Below are 19,416 nucleotides of genomic sequence, written 5' to 3'. Positions count from 1 at the left end.
TACCCTTTGACTATTATTTTCTATTTCTGAAGGGTCGCAAGAGGCTTTAACTTCCTCATTTGCTCGTCGTTTGTCTATGATGCAAACCTCAGTGATGTCCTGTACTGTCAGGAAGGTGTTATGTTGATGTGTGTATAATTCATCTAGTATATCACTGGACAATTTTCGTTGAAGGACTACTTTGGTCATCCACTCTGCAGGGGTTATGTCAGCCTTAAGACTGATGTTCTTAGTAGTGACTCAAACTCCATGCTGAAGGATTGTAATGATTAAAAAAAAAAAAAACCAGTCTGATCAGGTTGAGGAAAGTCTAGCAATTGTAGTACTAAATGTATGACAGTTTTCTCATTGCCAACATTATCCCTAGGACACTGTTAAGCCTTGTGGGGCTTATACTTGGGTTGCTCATAATGCTGAACAAGTACTGACGAAGTAGCCTAGGGGTAAAATTTTGCAATCACTAGGCTATAATCGTACCTCTTCCAGAGGTTAGCACTTAAAATTAATACACATTATATGTAATCATACACATAAATGATTTGATTGATAAACCAGTGTCACTGGAAGTACCTTTAGGTTAGCTCCTCAATTATCACCCTAGGATGGTATAGACACTAATTAATCACTCAAAGGTGCAATGATTATAAGTAAATTATTATATATACACAACTCAACTCGAGCTGGTATTAATTACACCCAAAATAGAGTCTGCACCATTAATTAATGGTGCTAGGGTGTTCAAGACTATGGTGGGTCCTAGACTATGGTAATAAATAGGAATAAGATGAACATCGGCCGTCGTATGACGGCCCGAGTGTTAACATCTTATATGATCGCTACTACCACTGAGCTAACCGTGCAATCTCCGCTCTTTCTATGGTAATAACAGATGCTATACCGATCATATAAGATGTTAACACTCGGGCCGTCATACGAAGACGTAAACCAGTACACAGAGGAAGGAGAGAGAGAGAGAGGAAGAGGGAGGCAGAGAGAGAGGAGAGAGCGAGAACGAGAGCAAGGGAGGGAGAACGAGAGCGAGTGAGGGCGAGGGAGAGTGAGACACTAGTGAGGGAGAGTGAGACAGAAAGATAGAGGTAATCGTAGTCACAACCTATCGTATGAGTTACCGAGTGACGCTGCCACCACCCTGAGTTACCGGACAGGGGACCGGAGTGAGAGTCGTAGGTCTTGCAGATGGAATAACCTACCAGGACAGGTGTAGGGGACAATTGAACGGTACAAGGATCCTGGCCTGACACTCGAATAATCCTGACCACTTGGGAACTATAGTGTACACAAGAATAAGGCGGGACACACCAATACTAACACCTCAACACGGAAGACGAACGGGGGGAGGAGTACTGAATAATTAAGAGCACTAGGTCACTAGGGCAAAGGGGACGGTAGGCCCAATATCACTAGGCAAGGAACCATTAATACACATTTAATAACACTTAATATCTGACTTTATTAAAAATAATTAAATAAGACACTCCCTAACTATATTCCCTACTAGAGGCCAAGGGTACTGAATGAGGTGCTTTAGTACAAGAGAGCCGTACTTACTCGTATGTTGTTCCACCGTTTCCGGGAGATGATGTTCCTTCCCCGGGTCCACACACACCTTCCTACTGGGCTGCGCCCACTGTACTAACTCTCCTGATCTGCTGCTCCTCAGCTGAACATGAGGGTTTTGCATTTGTTGTTTAGGGGTTAATCCCTGAAGATTACCATGAAGGCATCAATTCTGACCTCTTTGTGATTCGATGACCGTTGACCTGACTCTATGGCTAACTTGTACAGAGGTGTAACTTTTACATTGTCTGCCGCCGCCTGTCTGGCGCCTGTGGGTTGTTCATCCTCCACGTGGCCTGTTCATGCTGTTATGATGTTCATGTACTATGTACTGCTCTCTTGTTACATATCCACCTTGTGGGTGTGGCTGGCTCTCAACTCATGCACTGGTTACTAGGTTACTAATGATTCTTCTTCAATTGTTGCTGTCGAAGGCCACTTACATAATAGCAGTAATCCTATATATATGACAGCTATATCTGAGAAAATATTACAAATTTAAATAGAGATGAGAATAATACTCACTCTGGGTTGGTCACTGACTCATGTCCTAACCGTAATTATCCTATCTACCTAACATTACTGGCCAGGAATGACTAGCTAAGATTTCGGAAAGACACTTTCCTTGTTAGATGATGACTGCGTGTTGATGATGGAAGAAGCACTAATTTACTCTCCATAACACTTTGTCCAAGGGAGAATTATTGGAGCTGAACTCGCTCCAGTGACCTGTTGTCATAATAATGGCTGACTTCTGGTCCTCCTCCTCTGACACATTCCTTGTTCTCCAGGTACGTCAATAAGTGGTAGAAAAGTCATATATACTCTATTTTGGTACTAATAATTAAGTTAATTCAAGTGAGATGTTTTTATGATGTTAACAGTCCAAACACTGCTGTACTAATAATAATTTCCAACAGAATATCTGGTGAATTAATAGTGCTATGTGGCAATGATATCTCGTTTTCTACGGGAGAAGAATTCCACTGCGCCACGTCTTCTATGAGTGAATTTATTTATACAACCTTGCAGCAATATTATCTGCCTATTGTATTGAATATTAGTAAATGGTGTCGGGTTTTCCGACATAGTTCATAGAGAGAGAGAGAGAGAGCTCCCTCTCCTTGTCTCACAGCTACGACCTCTCTCTCTTTCTCTCTCTCACTCTGTCTCACAGTGATCTCACCCTCTCCCTGTCTGACAGTGACGACCTCCGTCTTCCTCAGAGTCTGCTGTAGCACCATGATGATGATGAGAGTGGTGACGTGTGTGGTGGTGGTGACGGCGGCGGTGCTGGTCCTTGTTGACGCCGCCCCCCAGACTGGTGCTCCTCTAGGCCAGTCGCGTCCGGAGACCAGCTCCCAAGTCATGATCACCCTGGGTAAGTTAAGTCAAAGGTCTTCGGTGATGAGTGTGTGGTGGTGGTGGGTGTGTGTTGTGTGTGTTGTGTGTGTGTGTGTGTGTGTGTGTGTTGTGTGTGGTAGTGTGTGGTGGTGTGTGTGTGTTGTGTGTGTGTGTTGTGTGTGGTGGTGTGTGTGTGTGTGTGTGTGTGTGTGTGTGTGTGTGTGTGTGTGTGTGTGTGTGTGTGTGTGTGTGTGTGTGTGTGTGTGTGTGTGTGTGCGTGTGTGGTGTCCTCCCGTACTCTCGCATAACACTATTTTGATATAACAATCCTCAACGTCAAAGTAAATTATAATAAAAATCATAGCGACTCTCAAAATTGATGATTTGTCTCGTTTTCTATTTGTGTGTCCTTATCTATGATTTGGTCAATGTAGTTCATCACTTTAGTGACGTTGGGAACGCTCGACATATTATGACTATGTTTACCACTTCCAGAGTTCTGGGAGGTCCCCCAGTCTTCAGAGTAAAGATTAAAACTTTACTTAGCGGATGACAAAGTTCTTCTGTAGCCTTCTTTCCGGTTTTAATCCTGCTGATTAGGTTACATTTAATTCCTCGTTGTGTTCTTTAACCTCATCTACAGCAACAACTACGTCATCCAGTGTGGCTTCTACCTCTTCATCTCAAGAATCTTGGCGTCTACGCTGCTTCTTGTGTAAAAACCTCTTGGAATCTATTGTTGAGTTCCTCACACACCTCTTTGTCGTTTTCCTTGAAAATTCCACCTTTCCTCTTCACACTGATCACAAACTGATCGCATGGTCTCTTACTCTTGCTCTTCTCCTCCTCATGTGGAAAGAACACAATTTTGGCTGGCCCTTAGCATTTGCTACAGAATCGTGTTCAAATTGCCTCTCCGCTTCCCTCCTGACTCTGGTGTAATAACTTGTGGCTGTGTTCAGTGTCTCTTTATTTGCATACATTCCTAGTCCTCTGTAACTTTCCCAGGCGTTGTGGGTCCCCTGCTGCCTTGAGGTGCTTCTTAATAATAATAATAATAATAATAATAATTTTTATTTAGGTAAGGAACATACATAGAGATTTTACAAAGTTTGTTGGCTTTATAGATAGAGCTAGTACATACAATGCCTAAAGCCACTATTACGCAAAGCGTTTCGGGCAGGACCACCTACGTCTTCAAGCAGGATATAGGAACATTTGTCCCGTCCGCCTCCGCCAGGAATGCGGTCAACAGTTCTGTTGCATTTTTGAACAATGACTTCCGTCATGTTAGTTGTTGTTCTCCCTTCCAGTTCTCTCCCCCCCCCGGCCCCTCTACCCCCCGCCCCACTACCCCCCCCCGGCCCCTCTACCCCCCCCGCCCCACTACCCCCCCATGTTGGATTTCCCTCAGGCCCTGCTGTAATCCCCACCTCTGTTATCTCTCTTCTTCCCCTCTCTCCTGATATTTTCCTCAATATACCCTCCTTTCTTGTCTCTTCCAACCTCCTTCCCTCTCCCTCCTCTCACTGCTCTTCCACCTTAACCCCATCTCCCTCCCCCTCCACACTCTACCTATCAAACCTCCAACACTCAAGCTTTTCCCATCTCTTCCCCTCCCTCCCCCCTTGACCTTTTCCTCCCCATCCCATTGGTCCTGCTTCAGTCCTTCCCCTAGTTCTTCCGCGCCCTTCCCTTCAGGTCCCTCCCACTCAACCGTTTCCTTCTGCCTCCCTCATCTCCCCTTTGACCCCCTCCCTAGGTCCACTCCCCACCCCCATCAAGATGTATCAACCTGTCCTCTGAAAAATAACGTCGCCTTTGGCCGTTTGCTCGTATGGCCGAAAGTGGACGTAATTTGAAAATGAAAAAAATTAAAATAAATTTGAGATTTTTTTTCAACAACAGTTAGTTAAGGGTCCTCTGATAGGCTGGGTGGACAGGAAATTCTCATAAAGTTTCAAAACGTTATGAAAAACGTTAATTGAAAGTTACCTCTCCTAACCTTTCCGAGTAAGCCGGACGACTCAAACAGAAAACGGGACAGTACGTTACTTTCGTGAGCCAATTTCATTTCAAATTACGTCCACTTTTGGCCATAGCGCGCATACGAGCCAGGAGCGATGTTATTTTTAAGAGGACGGGTTGCTCAGAGTACTGTCCTGATGAGAACGGACTTCCGGTGTTAAATTCCACGGAACCCACAAGCTACATTTCACACTAGACCCCATGAAATTTATCTAGACATTACCTTGCGTTGATTCCGGGGGTCAAGGTCCCCGCGACCCGGTCTCTGGCCAGGCCTCCTTGTTGGTCGTCAAATCAACCAGACTGTTGGACGCGGCTGCTCGCAGAATGACGTATGAGTCACAGCCTGGTTGATCAGGTATCGTTTGGAGGTGCTTATCCAGTTCTCTCTTGAACACTGTAAGGGGTCGGCCAGTTATGTCCCTTATGTGTAGTGGAAGCGTGTTGAACAGTCTCGGGCCTCTGATGTTGATAGTTCTCTCTTGAACACTGTGAGGGGTCGGCGAGTTATGTCCCTTAGGTGTAGTGGAAGCGTGTTGAACAGTCTCGGGCCTCTGATGTTGATAGTTCTCTTTTGAACACTGTGAGGGGTCGGCCAGTTATGTCCCTTATGTGTAGTGGAAGCTTGTTGAACAGTCTCGGGCCTCTGATGTTGATAGTTCTCTCTTGAACACTGTGAGGGGTCGGCCAGTTATGTCCCTTATGTGTAGTGGAAGCTTGTTGAACAGTCTCGGGCCTCTGATGTTGATAGTTCTCTCTTGAACACTGTGAGGGGTCGGCCAGTTATGCCCCTTATGTGTAGTGGAAGCGTGTTGAACAGTCTCGGGTCTCTGATGTTGACAGTTCTCTCTTGAACACTGTGAGGGGTCGGCCAGTTATGCCCCTTATGTGTAGTGGAAGCGTGTTGAACAGTCTCGGGTCTCTGATGTTGACAGTTCTCTCTTGAACACTGTGAGGGGTCGGCCAGTTATGTCCCTTATGTGTAGTGGAAGCGTGTTGAACAGTCTCGGGCCTCTGATGTTGATAGTTCTCTCTTGAACAGTGTGAGGGGTCGGCCAGTTATGCCCCTTATGTGTAGTGGAAGCGTGTTGAACAGTCTCGGGCCTCTGATGTTGATAGTTCTCTCTTGAACAGTGTGAGGGGTCGGCCAGTTATGTCCCTTATGTGTAGTGGAAGCGTGTTGAACAGTCTCGGGCCTCTGATGTTGATAGTTCTCTCTTGAACAGTGTGAGGGGTCGGCCAGTTATGCCCCTTATGTGTAGTGGAAGCGTGTTGAACAGTCTCGGGCCTCTGATGTTGACAGTTCTCTCTTGAACACTGTGAGGGGTCGGCCAGTTATGCCCCTTATGTGTAGTGGAAGCGTGTTGAACAGTCTCGGGCCTCTGATGTTGATAGTTCTCTCTTGAACACTGTGAGGGGTCGGCCAGTTATGTCCCTTATGTGTAGTGGAAGCGTGTTGAACAGTCTCGGGTCTCTGATGTTGACAGTTCTCTCTTGAACACTGTGAGGGGTCGGCCAGTTATGTCCCTTATGTGTAGTGGAAGCGTGTTGAACAGTCTCGGGTCTCTGATGTTGACAGTTCTCTCTTGAACACTGTGAGGGGTCGGCCAGTTATGTCCCTTATGTGTAGTGGAAGCGTGTTGAACAGTCTCGGGCCTCTGATGTTGATAGTTCTCTCTTGAACACTGTGAGGGGTCGGCCAGTTATGTCCCTTATGTGTAGTGGAAGCGTGTTGAACAGTCTCGGGCCTCTGATGTTGATAGTTCTCTCTTGAACACTGTGAGGGGTCGGCCAGTTATGTCCCTTATGTGTAGTGGAAGCGTGTTGAACAGTCTCGGGTCTCTGATGTTGATAGTTCTCTCTTGAACACTGTGAGGGGTCGGCCAGTTATGTCCCTTATGTGTAGTGGAAGCGTGTTGAACAGTCTCGGGCCTCTGATGTTGATAGTTCTCTCTTGAACACTGTGAGGGGTCGGCGAGTTATGTCCCTTATGTGTAGTGGAAGCGTGTTGAACAGTCTCGGGTCTCTGATGTTGATAGTTCTCTCTTGAACACTGTGAGGGGTCGGCCAGTTATGTCCCTTATGTGTAGTGGAAGCGTGTTGAACAGTCTCGGGCCTCTGATGTTGATAGTTCTCTCTTGAACACTGTGAGGGGTCGGCCAGTTATGTCCCTTATGTGTAGTGGAAGCGTGTTGAACAGTCTCGGGTCTCTGATGTTGATAGTTCTCTCTTGAACACTGTGAGGGGTCGGCCAGTTATGTCCCTTATGTGTAGTGGAAGCGTGTTGAACAGTCTCGGGCCTCTGATGTTGATAGTTCTCTCTTGAACACTGTGAGGGGTCGGCCAGTTATGTCCCTTATGTGTAGTGGAAGCGTGTTGAACAGTCTCGGGTCTCTGATGTTGATAGTTCTCTCTTGAACACTGTGAGGGGTCGGCCAGTTATGTCCCTTATGTGTAGTGGAAGCGTGTTGAACAGTCTCGGGCCTCTGATGTTGACAGTTCTCTCTCAGGGGTGTTTATAATTGCGATATGTCTTAAAACATTTAATTTAGGTTTAACTGGACCAGCCTATGTTCATGGGTTTCATTGATATGTCATTCTCAGCCAACCTCTGCGTCGCTCTCCTAATTTCTATGCATTAGTTCTTTTGTTTTCAACACTTGATTATGTTCTCAGTTTTGTTCTGTTGTTTCCATCCATGCTCTGTTGTTTTCATCCATGCTCTGTTGTTTTCATCCATGCTCTGTTGTTTTCATCCATGCTCTGTTGTTTTCATCCATGCTCTGTTGTTTTCATCCATGCTCTGTTGTTTCCATCCATGCTCTGTTGTTTTCATCCATGCTCTGTTGTTTCCATCCATGCTCTGTTGTTTTCATCCATGCTCTGTTGTTTTCATCCATGCTCTGTTGTTTTCATCCATGCTCTGTTGTTTCCATCCATGCTCTGTTGTTTTCATCCATGCTCTGTTGTTTCCATCCATGCTCTGTTGTTTTCATCCATGCTCTGTTGTTTTCATCCATGCTCTGTTGTTTCCATCCATGCTCTGTTGTTTTCATCCATGCTCTGTTGTTTCCATCCATGCTCTGTTGTTTCCATCCATGCTCTGTTGTTTTCATCCATGGTCTGTTGTTTTCATCCATGCTCTGTTGTTTCCATCCATGCTCTGTTGTTTCCATCCATGCTCTGTTGTTTCCATCCATGCTCTGTTGTTTTCATCCATGCTCTGTTGTTTTCATCCATGCTCTGTTGTTTCCATCCATGCTCTGTTGTTTTCATCCATGCTCTGTTGTTTTCATCCATGCTCTGTTGTTTCCATCCATGCTCTGTTGTTTCCATCCATGCTCTGTTGTTTCCATCCATGCTCTGTTGTTTCCATCCATGCTCTGTTGTTTCCATCCATGCTCTGTTGTTTTCATCCATGCTCTGTTGTTTTCATCCATGCTCTGTTGTTTCCATCCATGCTCTGTTGTTTTCATCCATGCTCTGTTGTTTTCATCCATGCTCTGTTGTTTCCATCCATGCTCTGTTGTTTTCATCCATGCTCTGTTGTTTCCATCCATGCTCTGTTGTTTCCATCCATGCTCTGTTGTTTTCATCCATGCTCTGTTGTTTCCATCCATGCTCTGTTGTTTTCATCCATGCTCTGTTGTTTTCATCCATGCTCTGTTGTTTTCATCCATGCTCTGTTGTTTTCATCCATGCTCTGTTGTTTCCATCCATGCTCTGTTGTTTCCATCCATGCTCTGTTGTTTCCATCCATGCTCTGTTGTTTTCATCCATGCTCTGTTGTTTCCATCCATGCTCTGTTGTTTCCATCCATGCTCTGTTGTTTTCATCCATGCTCTGATGTTTTCATCCATGCTTTTTTGCTATTTCTTCTCCCTTCTAGACACTGGCCAAATTTTCTCCTAAATATCTATGTCACATCCCACAGTTTGTTTGAGTGTGCCCGAAGCCGCTCCCGGGACGTTCTCTCTCGTCCCACACTGGCGTCTGGTTCTCTCTTATGGTGAACTTGTCTTTCCAGCTCTCCCTCTCCTAATATTGATATTATTCATCGCCATGTTCTCTATTTACTACCAGTTTTGACGTGACTTCTCCATAACAGTCTCCGTGAGCCTCCTGGACTAAGATTAAACAGTTAATGGCAATACTACAGTATTCTCATCTCTCTCATCTCATTTTTTTCTTGCAATGTATCTGTTATCATTTTACTAATTCTGCTAGAATTTACCTACTTAAAATTATCTGTTAGATTAAGGACCTGCCCGAAACGCTGCGCGTACTAGTGGCTTTACAAGAATGTAAACACTATGCTATGTATTCTCACAAACCCAATGTACCTTCTTGTATATAAGTAAATAAATACATAAATATATTAATAAATAAATAAAGGCCTCCCGGTGGGCTGTTGTGTAGCTGCCAAGTGTAGCTGTTGTGTAGCTGTTGTGTAGCTGTTGTGTAGCTGTTGTGTAGCTGTTGTGTAGCTGTTGTGTAGCTGTTGTGTAGCTGTTGTGTAGCTGCCAAGTGTAGCTGTTGTGTAGCTGTTGTGTAGCTGCCAAGTGTAGCTGTTGTGTAGCTGTTGTGTAGCTGTTGTGTAGCTGTTGTGTAGCTGTTGTGTAGCTGTTGTGTAGCTGCCAAGTGTAGCTGTTGTGTAGCTGCCAAGTGTAGTTGTTGTGTAGCTGTTGTGTAGCTGTTGTGTAGCTGTTGTGTAGCTGTTGTGTAGCTGTTGTGTAGCTGTTGTGTAGCTGCCAAGTGTAGCTGTTGTGTAGCTGCCAAGTGTAGCTGTTGTGTAGCTGTTGTGTAGCTGTTGTGTAGCTGTTGTGTAGCTGTTGTGTAGCTGCCAAGTGTAGCTGTTGTGTAGCTGCCAAGTGTAGCTGTTGTGTAGCTGTTGTGTAGCTGTTGTGTAGCTGTTGTGTAGCTGCCAAGTGTAGCTGTTGTGTAGCTGCCAAGTGTAGCTGTTGTGTAGCTGTTGTGTAGCTGCCAAGTGTAGCTGTTATGTAGCTGCCAAGTGTAGCTGTTGTGTAGCTGCCAAGTGTAGCTGTTGTGTAGCTGTTGTGTAGCTGCCAAGTGTAGCTGTTGTGTAGCTGTTGTGTAGCTGTTGTGTAGCTGCCAAGTGTAGCTGTTATGTAGCTGCCAAGTGTAGCTGTTGTGTAGCTGCCAAGTGTAGCTGTTGTGTAGCTGTTGTGTAGCTGCCAAGTGTAGCTGTTGTGTAGCTGTTGTGTAGCTGTTGTGTAGCTGCCAAGTGTAGCTGTTGTGTAGCTGTTGTGTAGCTGTTGTGTAGCTGCCAAGTGTAGCTGTTGTGTAGCTGCCAAGTGTAGCTGTTGTGTAGCTGTTGTGTAGCTGCCAAGTGTAGCTGTTGTGTAGCTGCCAAGTGTAGCTGTTGTGTAGCTGTTGTGTAGCTGTTGTGTAGCTGTTGTGTAACTGTTGTGTAGCTGCCAAGTGTAGCTGTTGTGTAGCTGTTGTGTAGCTGTTGTGTAGCTGTTGTGTAACTGTTGTGTAGCTGCCAAGTGTAGCTGTTGTGTAGCTGCCAAGTGTAGCTGTTGTGTAGCTGTTGTGTAGCTGCCAAGTGTAGCTGTTGTGTAGCTGCCAAGTGTAGCTGTTGTGTAGCTGTTGTGTAGCTGCCAAGTGTAGCTGTTGTGTAGCTGCCAAGTGTAGCTGTTGTGTAGCTGTTGTGTAACTGTTGTGTAGCTGCCAAGTGTAGCTGTTGTGTAGCTGCCCAAGTGTAGCTGTTGTGTAGCTGTTGTGTAGCTGCCAAGTGTAGCTGTTGTGTAGCTGCCAAGTGTAGCTGTTTGTGTAGCTGTTGTGTAGCTGCCAAGTGTAGCTGTTGTGTAGCTGCCAAGTGTAGCTGTTGTGTAGCTGTTGTGTAGCTGCCAAGTGTAGCTGTTGTGTAGCTGTTGTGTAGCTGCCAAGTGTAGCTGTTGTGTAGCTGTTGTGTAGCTGCCAAGTGTAGCTGTTGTGTAGCTGTTGTGTAGCTGCCAAGTGTAGCTGTTGTGTAGCTGTTGTGTAGCTGCCAAGTGTAGCTGTTGTGTAGCTGCCAAGTGTAGCTGTTGTGTAGCTGCCAAGTGTAGCTGTTGTGTTAGCTGCCAAGTGTAGCTGTTGTGTAGCTGTTGTGTAGCTGCCAAGTGTAGCTGTTGTGTAGCTGTTGTGTAGCTGTTGTGTAGCTGCCAAGTGTAGCTGTTGTGTAGCTGTTGTGTAGCTGCCAAGTGTAGCTGTTGTGTAGCTGCCAAGTGTAGCTGTTGTGTAGCTGTTGTGTAGCTGCCAAGTGTAGCTGTTGTGTAGCTGTTGTGTAGCTGTTGTGTAGCTGCCAAGTGTAGCTGTTGTGTAGCTGTTGTGTAGCTGCCAAGTGTAGCTGTTGTGTAGCTGCCAAGTGTAGCTGTTGTGTAGCTGCCAAGTGTAGCTGTTGTGTAGCTGTTGTGTAGCTGCCAAGTGTAGCTGTTGTGTAGCTGTTGTGTAGCTGCCAAGTGTAGCTGTTGTGTAGCTGTTGTGTAGCTGCCAAGTGTAGCTGTTGTGTAGCTGTTGTGTAGCTGTTGTGTAGCTGCCAAGTGTAGCTGTTGTGTAGCTGCCAAGTGTAGCTGTTGTGTAGCTGCCAAGTGTAGCTGTTGTGTAGCTGCCAAGTGTAGCTGTTGTGTAGCTGTTGTGTAGCTGCCAAGTGTAGCTGTTGTGTAGCTGCCAAGTGTAGCTGTTGTGTAGCTGTTGTGTAGCTGTTGTGTAGCTGCCAAGTGTAGCTGTTGTGTAGCTGTTGTGTAGCTGTTGTGTAGCTGCCAAGTGTAGCTGTTGTGTAGCTGTTGTGTAGCTGCCAAGTGTAGCTGTTGTGTAGCTGCCAAGTGTAGCTGTTGTGTAGCTGTTGTGTAGCTGCCAAGTGTAGCTGTTGTGTAGCTGTTGTGTAGCTGCCAAGTGTAGCTGTTGTGTAGCTGTTGTGTAGCTGCCAAGTGTAGCTGTTATGTAGCTGCCAAGTGTAGCTGTTGTGTAGCTGCCAAGTGTAGCTGTTGTGTAACTGTTGTGTAGCTGCCAAGTGTAGCTGTTGTGTAGCTGTTGTGTAGCTGCCAAGTGTAGCTGTTATGTAGCTGCCAAGTGTAAGCTGTTGTGTAGCTGCCAAGTGTAGCTGTTGTGTAGCTGCCAAGTGTAACTGTTGTGTAGCTGTTGTGTAGCTGCCAAGTGTAGCTGTTAGTGTAGCTGTTGATGTAGCTGCCAAGTGTAGCTGTTATGTAGCTGCCAAGTGTAGCTGTTGTGTAGCTGCCAAGTGTAGCTGTTGTGTAGCTGCCAAGTGTAGCTGTTGTGTAGCTGTTGTGTAGCTGCCAAGTGTAGCTGTTATGTAGCTGCCAAGTGTACTGTAGCTGTGTGTAGCTGCCAAGTGTAGCTGTTGTGTAGCTGCCAAGTGTAGCTGTTGTGTAGCTGTAGTGTAGCTGTTGTGTAGCTGCCAAGTGTAGTTGTTGTGTAGCTGTTGTGTAGCTGCCAAGTGTAGCTGTTGTGTAGCTGCCAAGTGTAACTGTTATGTAGCTGCCAAGTGTAGCTGTTTATGTAGCTGCCAAGTGTAACTGTTATGTAGCTGCCAAGTGTAGCTGTTGTGTAGCTGCCAAGTGTAACTGTTGTGTAGCTGTTATGTAGCTTCCAAGTGTAGCTGTTGTGTAGCTGCCAAGTGTAGCTGCCAAGTGTAACTGTTATGTAGCTGCCAAGTGTAGCTGTTATGTAGCTGCCAAGTGTAGCTGTTGTGTAGCTGCCAAGTGTAACTGTTATGTAGCTGCCAAGTGTAACTGTTGTGTAGCTGCCAAGTGTAGCTGTTATGTAGCTGCCAAGTGTAACTGTTGTGTAGCTGTTAAGTGTAGCTGCCAAGTGTAGCTGCCAAGTGTAACTGTTATGTAGCTGCCAAGTGTAGCTGTTATGTAGCTGCAAGTGTAGCTGTTGTGTAGCTGCCAAGTGTAGCTGTTATGTAGCTGCCAAGTGTAGCTGTTGTGTAGCTGCCAAGTGTAGCTGTTATGTAGCTGCCAAGTGTAGCTGTTATGTAGCTGCCAAGTGTAGCTGTTGTGTAGCTGCCAAGTGTAGCTGTTGTAGCTGCCAAGTGTAGCTGTTGTGTAGCTGCCAAGTGTAGCTGTTATGTAGCTGCCAAGTGTAGCTGTTATGTAGCTGCCAAGTGTAGCTGTTATGTAGCTGCCAAGTGTAGCTGTTATGTAGCTGCCAAGTGTAGCTGTTGTGTAGCTGTTGTGTAGCTGCCAAGTGTAGCTGTTATGTAGCTGCCAAGTGTAGCTGTTATGTAGCTGCCAAGTGTAGCTGTTGTGTAGCTGCCAAGTGTAGCTGTTGTGTAGCTGCCAAGTGTAGCTGTTGTGTAGCTGCCAAGTGTAGCTGTTGTGTAGCTGCCAAGTGTAGCTGTTGTGTAGCTGCCAAGTGTAGCTGTTATGTAGCTGCCAAGTGTAGCTGTTGTGTAGCTGCCAAGTGTAGCTGTTATGTAGCTGCCAAGTGTAGCTGTTATGTAGCTGCCAAGTGTAGCTGTTATGTAGCTGCCAAGTGTAGCTGTTGTGTAGCTGCCAAGTGTAGCTGTTGTGTAGCTGCCAAGTGTAGCTGTTGTGTAGCTGCCAAGTGTAGCTGTTATGTAGCTGCCAAGTGTAGCTGTTGTGTAGCTGCCAAGTGTAGCTGTTATGTAGCTGCCAAGTGTAGCTTTTGTGTAGCTGCCAAGTGTAACTGTTATGTAGCTGCCAAGTGTAAGCTGTTGTGTAGCTGCCAAGTGTAGCTGTTAGTGTAGCTGTTATGTAGCTGCCAAGTGTAGCTGTTGTGTAGCTGCCAAGTGTAGCTGTTATGTAGCTGCCAAGTGTAGCTTTTGTGTAGCTGCCAAGTGTAAGCTGTTATGTAGCTGCCAAGTGTAGCTGTTGTGTAGCTGTAGTAGCTGCCAAGTGTAGCTGTTGTGTAGCTGTTATGTAGCTGCCAAGTGTAGCTGTTGTGTAACTGTTGTGTAGCTGCCAAGTGTAGCTGTTGTGTAGCTGTTATGTAGCTGCCAAGTGTAGCTGTTGTGTAGCTGCCAAGTGTAACTGTTGTGTAGCTGCCAAGTGTAGCTGTTGTGTAGCTGCCAAGGTGTAACTGTTGTGTAGCTGCCAAGTGTAGCTGTTTATGTAGCTGCCAAGTGTAGCTGTTGTGTAGCTGCCAAGTGTAGCTGTTATGTAGCTGCCAAGTGTAGCTTTTGTGTAGCTGCCAAGTGTAACTGTTATGTAGCTGCCAAGTGTAGCTGTTATGTAGCTGCCAAGTGTAGCTGTTGTGTAGCTGCCAAGTGTAGCTGTTGTGTAGCTGCCAAGTGTAGCTGTTATGTAGCTGCCAAGTGTAGCTGTTAGTGTAGCTGCCAAGTGTAGCTGTTGTGTAGCTGCCAAGTGTAGCTGTTATGTAGCTGCCAAGTGTAGCTGTTGTGTAGCTGCCAGGTGTAGCTGTTGTGTAGCTGTTATGTAGCTGCCAGGTGTAGCTGTTATGTAGCTGCCAAGTGTAGCTGTTGTGTAGCTGCTAAGTGTAGCTGTTGTGTAGCTGCCAAGTGTAGCTGTTGTGTAGCTGCCAAGTGTAGCTGTTGTGTAGCTGCCAAGTGTAGCTGTTGTGTAGCTGCCAAGTGTAGCTGTTGTGTAGCTGCCAAGTGTAGCTGTTGTGTAGCTGCCAAGTGTAGCTGTTGTGTAGCTGCCAAGTGTAGCTGTTGTGTAGCTGCCAAGTGTAGCTGTTATGTAGCTGCCAAGTGTAGCTGTTATGTAGCTGCCAAGTGTAGCTGTTATGTAGCTGCCAAGTGTAGCTGTTATGTAGCTGCCAAGTGTAGCTGCCAAGTGTAGCTGTTATGTAGCTGCCAAGTGTAGCTGTTGTGTAGCTGCCAAGTGTAGCTGTTGTGTAGCTGCCAAGTGTAGCTGTTATGTAGCTGCCAGGTGTAGCTGTTGTGTAGCTGTTGTGTAGCTGCCAAGTGTAGCTGTTGTGTAGCTGCCAAGTGTAGCTGTTATGTAGCTGCCAAGTGTAGCTGTTGTGTAGCTGCCAAGTGTAGCTGTTATGTAGCTGCCAAGTGTAACTGTTGTGTAGCTGCCAAGTGTAGCTGTTGTGTAGCTGCCAAGTGTAGCTGTTATGTAGCTGCCAGGTGTAGCTGTTGTGTAGCTGCCAAGTGTAGCTGTTGTGTAGCTGCCAAGTGTAGCTGTTGTGTAGCTGCCAAGTGTAGCTGTTATGTAGCTGCCAAGTGTAGCTGTTGTGTAGCTGCCAAGTGTAGCTGTTATGTAGCTGCCAAGTGTAGCTGTTGTGTAGCTGCCAAGTGTAGCTATTGTGTAGCTGCCAAGTGTAGCTGTTGTGTAGCTGCCAAGTGGAGCTGTTGTGTAGCTGCCAAGTGTAGCTGTTGTGTAGCTGCCAAGTGGAGCTGTTATGTAGCTGCCAAGTGTAGCTGTTGTGTAGCTGCCAAGTGTAGCTGTTGTGTAGCTGCCAAGTGTAGCTGCCAAGTGTAGCTGTTGTGTAGCTGCCAAGTGTAGCTGTTGTGTAGCTGCCAAGTGTAGCTGCCAAGTGTAGCTGCCAAGTGTAGCTGTTGTGTAGCTGCCAAGTGTAGCTGTTGTGTAGCTGCCAAGTGTAGCTGTTGTGTAGCTGCCAAGTGTAGCTGTTGTGTAGCTGCCAAGTGTAGCTGCCAAGTGTAGCTGTTGTGTAGCTGCCAAGTGTAGCTGTTGTGTAGCTGCCAAGTGTAGCTGTTGTGTAGCTGCCAGGTGTAGCTGCCAAGTGTAGCTGTTGTGTAGCTGCCAGGTGTAGCTGCCAAGTGTAGTTGCCAAGTGTAGCTGCCAGGTGTAGCTGCCAGGTGTAGCTGCCAGGTGTAGCTGCCAGGTGTAGCTGCAAGCGTGTGTGTGCGTGTGTGTGTGTATGTACTCGCCTAGGTATGCTTGCGGGGGTTGAGCTCTGGCTCTTTGGTCCCGCCTCTCAACTGTCAATCAACTGGTGTACTGATTGTGTGTGCATACGTGTGTGGTGGTGGTGGTGTGTGGTGGTGGTGTGTGTGGTGGTTGTGGTGCTGGTTGTCCTGGTAGTGGTAGCGATGATGGACAGTTGCTTGCCAGGTGTATAAAGCAGAGCCTGTAACCAGGTGTGTCTCCCCCCCCCCCCCCAGCACAAGAGCTGTGTGAGCAGCAAGGCAAGGGCCGCTGCGTCGCCCGTGTGGCCGAGTGCCTGAAGGACCAGAGTCCGGTGAAGCCCTCAGACTGTTCCGTGTGGAAGCAACAGATGTTGGCCAACATCACCACCTGCGCCAGGCAGCTGGCCTACAGCTTCACTCCCCCTCCATCCCCAGAAGACAGTAAATAACTTAACACCATCTTCTTTTGAGCATAAATTTTGTATCCGAGATTCACTCTTTCCTTCCTTGGAAAGCATCACTGGTGACTCATCACAATATATCACATATTTCTATCAACATTGTTAATGAAAAACTCTCACTTAATACCTGCATCTCTCATGTATAAACTACGTAAGGAAACATAACATAATGTTAGATTATCACTAATAATTTGTTTGTTATCCTGACAGTCTCGCTGAGCAGTGAGAGCGGTGAGAGCGAGGAGAACAGCGAGGAGGCTTATGAATACTACGAAGAACTGGAGACATTCCTCAAGAAAACCAATTTCCTTCAAGACCAGTTGGTGCCCATGGTTCGCTGCCTCCTGACGGAGAACCAGATGGTGAGTGGTGAGGTGTGTGGTCACCCCGCCACGGGCTGTACCGGGGGGGTAGAAATAGCCTAAGCTACTCTATCCCTTTGAGATGTATTTATTGCTTATCTCAATAAACATACTTGAACTTGAACTTGAACGGGCTGTACCCAACAACTAATCCTTCTTCAAATTAAACTACTCGATTAAACGTAACACCTTATTATGTCTCCACGGTCGGGGACAGGAAGCCTGCTAGCATTATGGAAGGTTCTCTAAGTCAACTGCTCCTGACCTTTCTCAGGACGCAGTACTCCACAGGTGGCTTAGGTAAAGTTGCATTAGTAGCGGTAAATAGGGAGCCTCTACAGGCTACCTATTTACCACTAGGTGAATAGGCCCCAGACATCTAGTGAAAGGAAATAGTCCAAACCCTTCTGTCCAACTGGACTCTGGACCTTCCTGGTGTCATCAGGCTGCGCTGTGCCACACGACTCTATACTTCCTGGTGTCATCAGGCTGCGCTGTGCCACACGACTCTCTATACTTCCTGGTGTCATCAGGCTGCGCTGTGCCACACGACTCTATACTTCCTGGTGTCATCAGGCTGCGCTGTGCCACACGACTCTCTATATTTGACCACAATATATAACTAACGTTAATCCTTTTCCCTTTCCCCAACAGCTTGAGAAGTTCAGCTGGTGCGTCAACCAATAGGAACCCTCGCTGAACGTCACGAGTCACGGAGACCTCTCAATACAAACTTTGTTATAAATCTACTGGAAAACTTACCCGAGAACTTAGTTGCACTCACCCACGCTAGCACACTCACGCTAGCACACCCACGCTAGCACACCCACTGCTAACAGTGTTACTACACTGCACTTTCATAACCTAGGTGTCCACGTGTCTTGTTCTGTAACTAAGGTTAACTTAACCTTAGAATGATGAGGCAGAGTGTGAGGCAGTAGCAACGGTCACAGTCTGGCCTGAAGCAAGAGAACGCGTCCGTTGCGTCAACCACCACAGCAACAACGGTCACCGCCTGGCCTGAAGCAAGAGAACGCGTCCGTTGCGTCAACCACCACAGCAACAACGGTCACAGTCTGGCCTGAAGCAAGGGAACGCGTCCGTTGCGTCAACCACCACAGCAACAACGGTCACCGCCTGGCCTGAAGCAAGAGAACGCGTCCGTTGCGTCAACCACCACAGCAACAACGGTCACCGCCTGGCCTGAAGCAAGGGAACGCGTCCGTTGCGTCAACCACCACAGCAACAACGGTCACCGCCTGGCCTAAAGCAAGAGAACGCGTCCGTTGCGTCAACCACCACAGCAACAACGGTCACCGCCTGGCCTGAAGCAAGAGAACGCGTCCGTTGCGTCAACCACCACAGCAACAACAGCAGCCCCTCACCTTAACAACAGCAGCCCCTCACCTCAACAACAGCAGCCCCTCACCTTAACAACAGCAGCCCCTCACCTCAACAACAGCAGCCCCTCACCTTAACAACTGCAGCCCCTCACCTCAACAACAGCAGCCCCTCACCTTAACAACAGCAGCCCCTCACCTCAACAACAGCAGCGGACACCTGGGTGGTGCTGTGTGCTCTGCGGTCTTTCCTTCAGCTTCATATTAGTCATTTAGGTTATCTTCACCGCGCTGCGGACATTAGGCGACCAGCGCGCAAAACTTAACTTTTCTGCTTAATAAATCTTTTGGCAAATATTCCTTTGTTTATGTTCCATCCCCATGACTGAAGTAGGAGTGCGAGTCATTGAGCAACCCGTCCTTCACTCAAGTCCATTCCATCCAGCGCTCGACCCCATAGACGCATACACAAATTGTTAAATGGTATACATTCAAACCAATAATTTTCTCAAATATAGATTAATATTATAATATATTAGCATATTGTGCATATATAGGCATAGGTTAGGTGTTTAGGTTCTGTTGGCGATTATTTGTATTTGTAGTACGTGGGTGAAGCATTTACAGCGTTGTGGTTCGAACAAAAGTCGTCAGTGAAGCACTTGTTCCGGATATGTTCGAACGTCAGCAGTTGTGAGTCGTGTGTAAACCGCTTTTCATTCATAAACAGGGGGTTTGGCGGGTGCATGGAATCACTTTTGGACTTTGTTTGGAGGACGGGCTGTTTACAGCGTTGTGGTTCGAACAAAACTCGTCAGTGAAGCACTTGTTCCGAAAGTGTTCGAACGTCATCAGTTGTGAGTCGTGTGCCAGGCCGCCCTTCAAACAAAGACCCAAAAGTGATTCCATGCACCTGCACCAACCCTCCCCCCCCCCCCTCGCCAGGTGTTTATGAATGAAAAACGATGTACACACGACTCACAACTGATGACGTTCGAAAACTTCCAGAACAAGTGCTTCACTGGCGACTTGTGTTCGAATCACAACGCTGTATGCAGCCCGTCCTCCAAACAAAGATGCAAAAGTGATTCCATGCACCCGCCAAACCCCCTGTTTATGAATGAAAAGCGGTTTACACACGACTCACAACTGCTGACGTTCGAACATATCCGGAACAAGTGCTTCACTGACGAATTTTGTTCGAACCACAACGCTGTAAATGCTTCACCCACGTACTACAAATACAAATAATCGCCAACAGAACCTAAACACCTAACCTATCCTATGCCTATTTATACACAATATGCTAATATATTATAATATTAATTTATACTTGAAAAAATTCCCGTTTTGAATGAACAGCATGTTAAAATATATGAATGCGTCTGTGGGGTCGACCGCTGGATGGAATGGACTTGAGTCGAGGACGGGTTGCAGCAAGGCATTCGGAATGATCAGTTAAGACAAATTAGTTG

General features: G+C 46.8%; 1 protein-coding gene across 2 annotated transcripts in view; it reads left to right on the top strand.

The window, feature by feature from the left end:
- LOC138365820 (uncharacterized) overlaps nt 1–18,298 on the top strand; it is a 29,546-nt gene extending 11,248 nt beyond the window's left edge. The window contains exons 2-5 of one of the 2 annotated variants that reach the window (XM_069326326.1): nt 2,805–2,959; nt 16,034–16,219; nt 16,450–16,601; nt 17,256–18,298. In XM_069326326.1, coding sequence (XP_069182427.1) covers nt 2,821–2,959; nt 16,034–16,219; nt 16,450–16,601; nt 17,256–17,288 — 510 coding nt within the window. In that variant the 5' untranslated portion in view covers nt 2,805–2,820 and the 3' untranslated portion in view covers nt 17,289–18,298. Of the gene's footprint in view, nt 1–2,784; nt 2,960–16,033; nt 16,220–16,449; nt 16,602–17,255 lie in introns of those variants that run through there. The other variant, XM_069326327.1, reaches the window with a different exon arrangement.
- Nucleotides 18,299–19,416: the final 1,118 nt, after the last annotated feature.

The sequence above is a fragment of the Procambarus clarkii genome, chromosome 18 (genome assembly GCF_040958095.1).
Source record: "Procambarus clarkii isolate CNS0578487 chromosome 18, FALCON_Pclarkii_2.0, whole genome shotgun sequence".
Taxonomy (NCBI): Eukaryota; Metazoa; Arthropoda; class Malacostraca; order Decapoda; family Cambaridae; genus Procambarus; species Procambarus clarkii.
The sequence above is the reverse complement of the archived record's forward strand: the minus strand, read 5'-3'. Positions and strand labels throughout refer to the sequence as shown.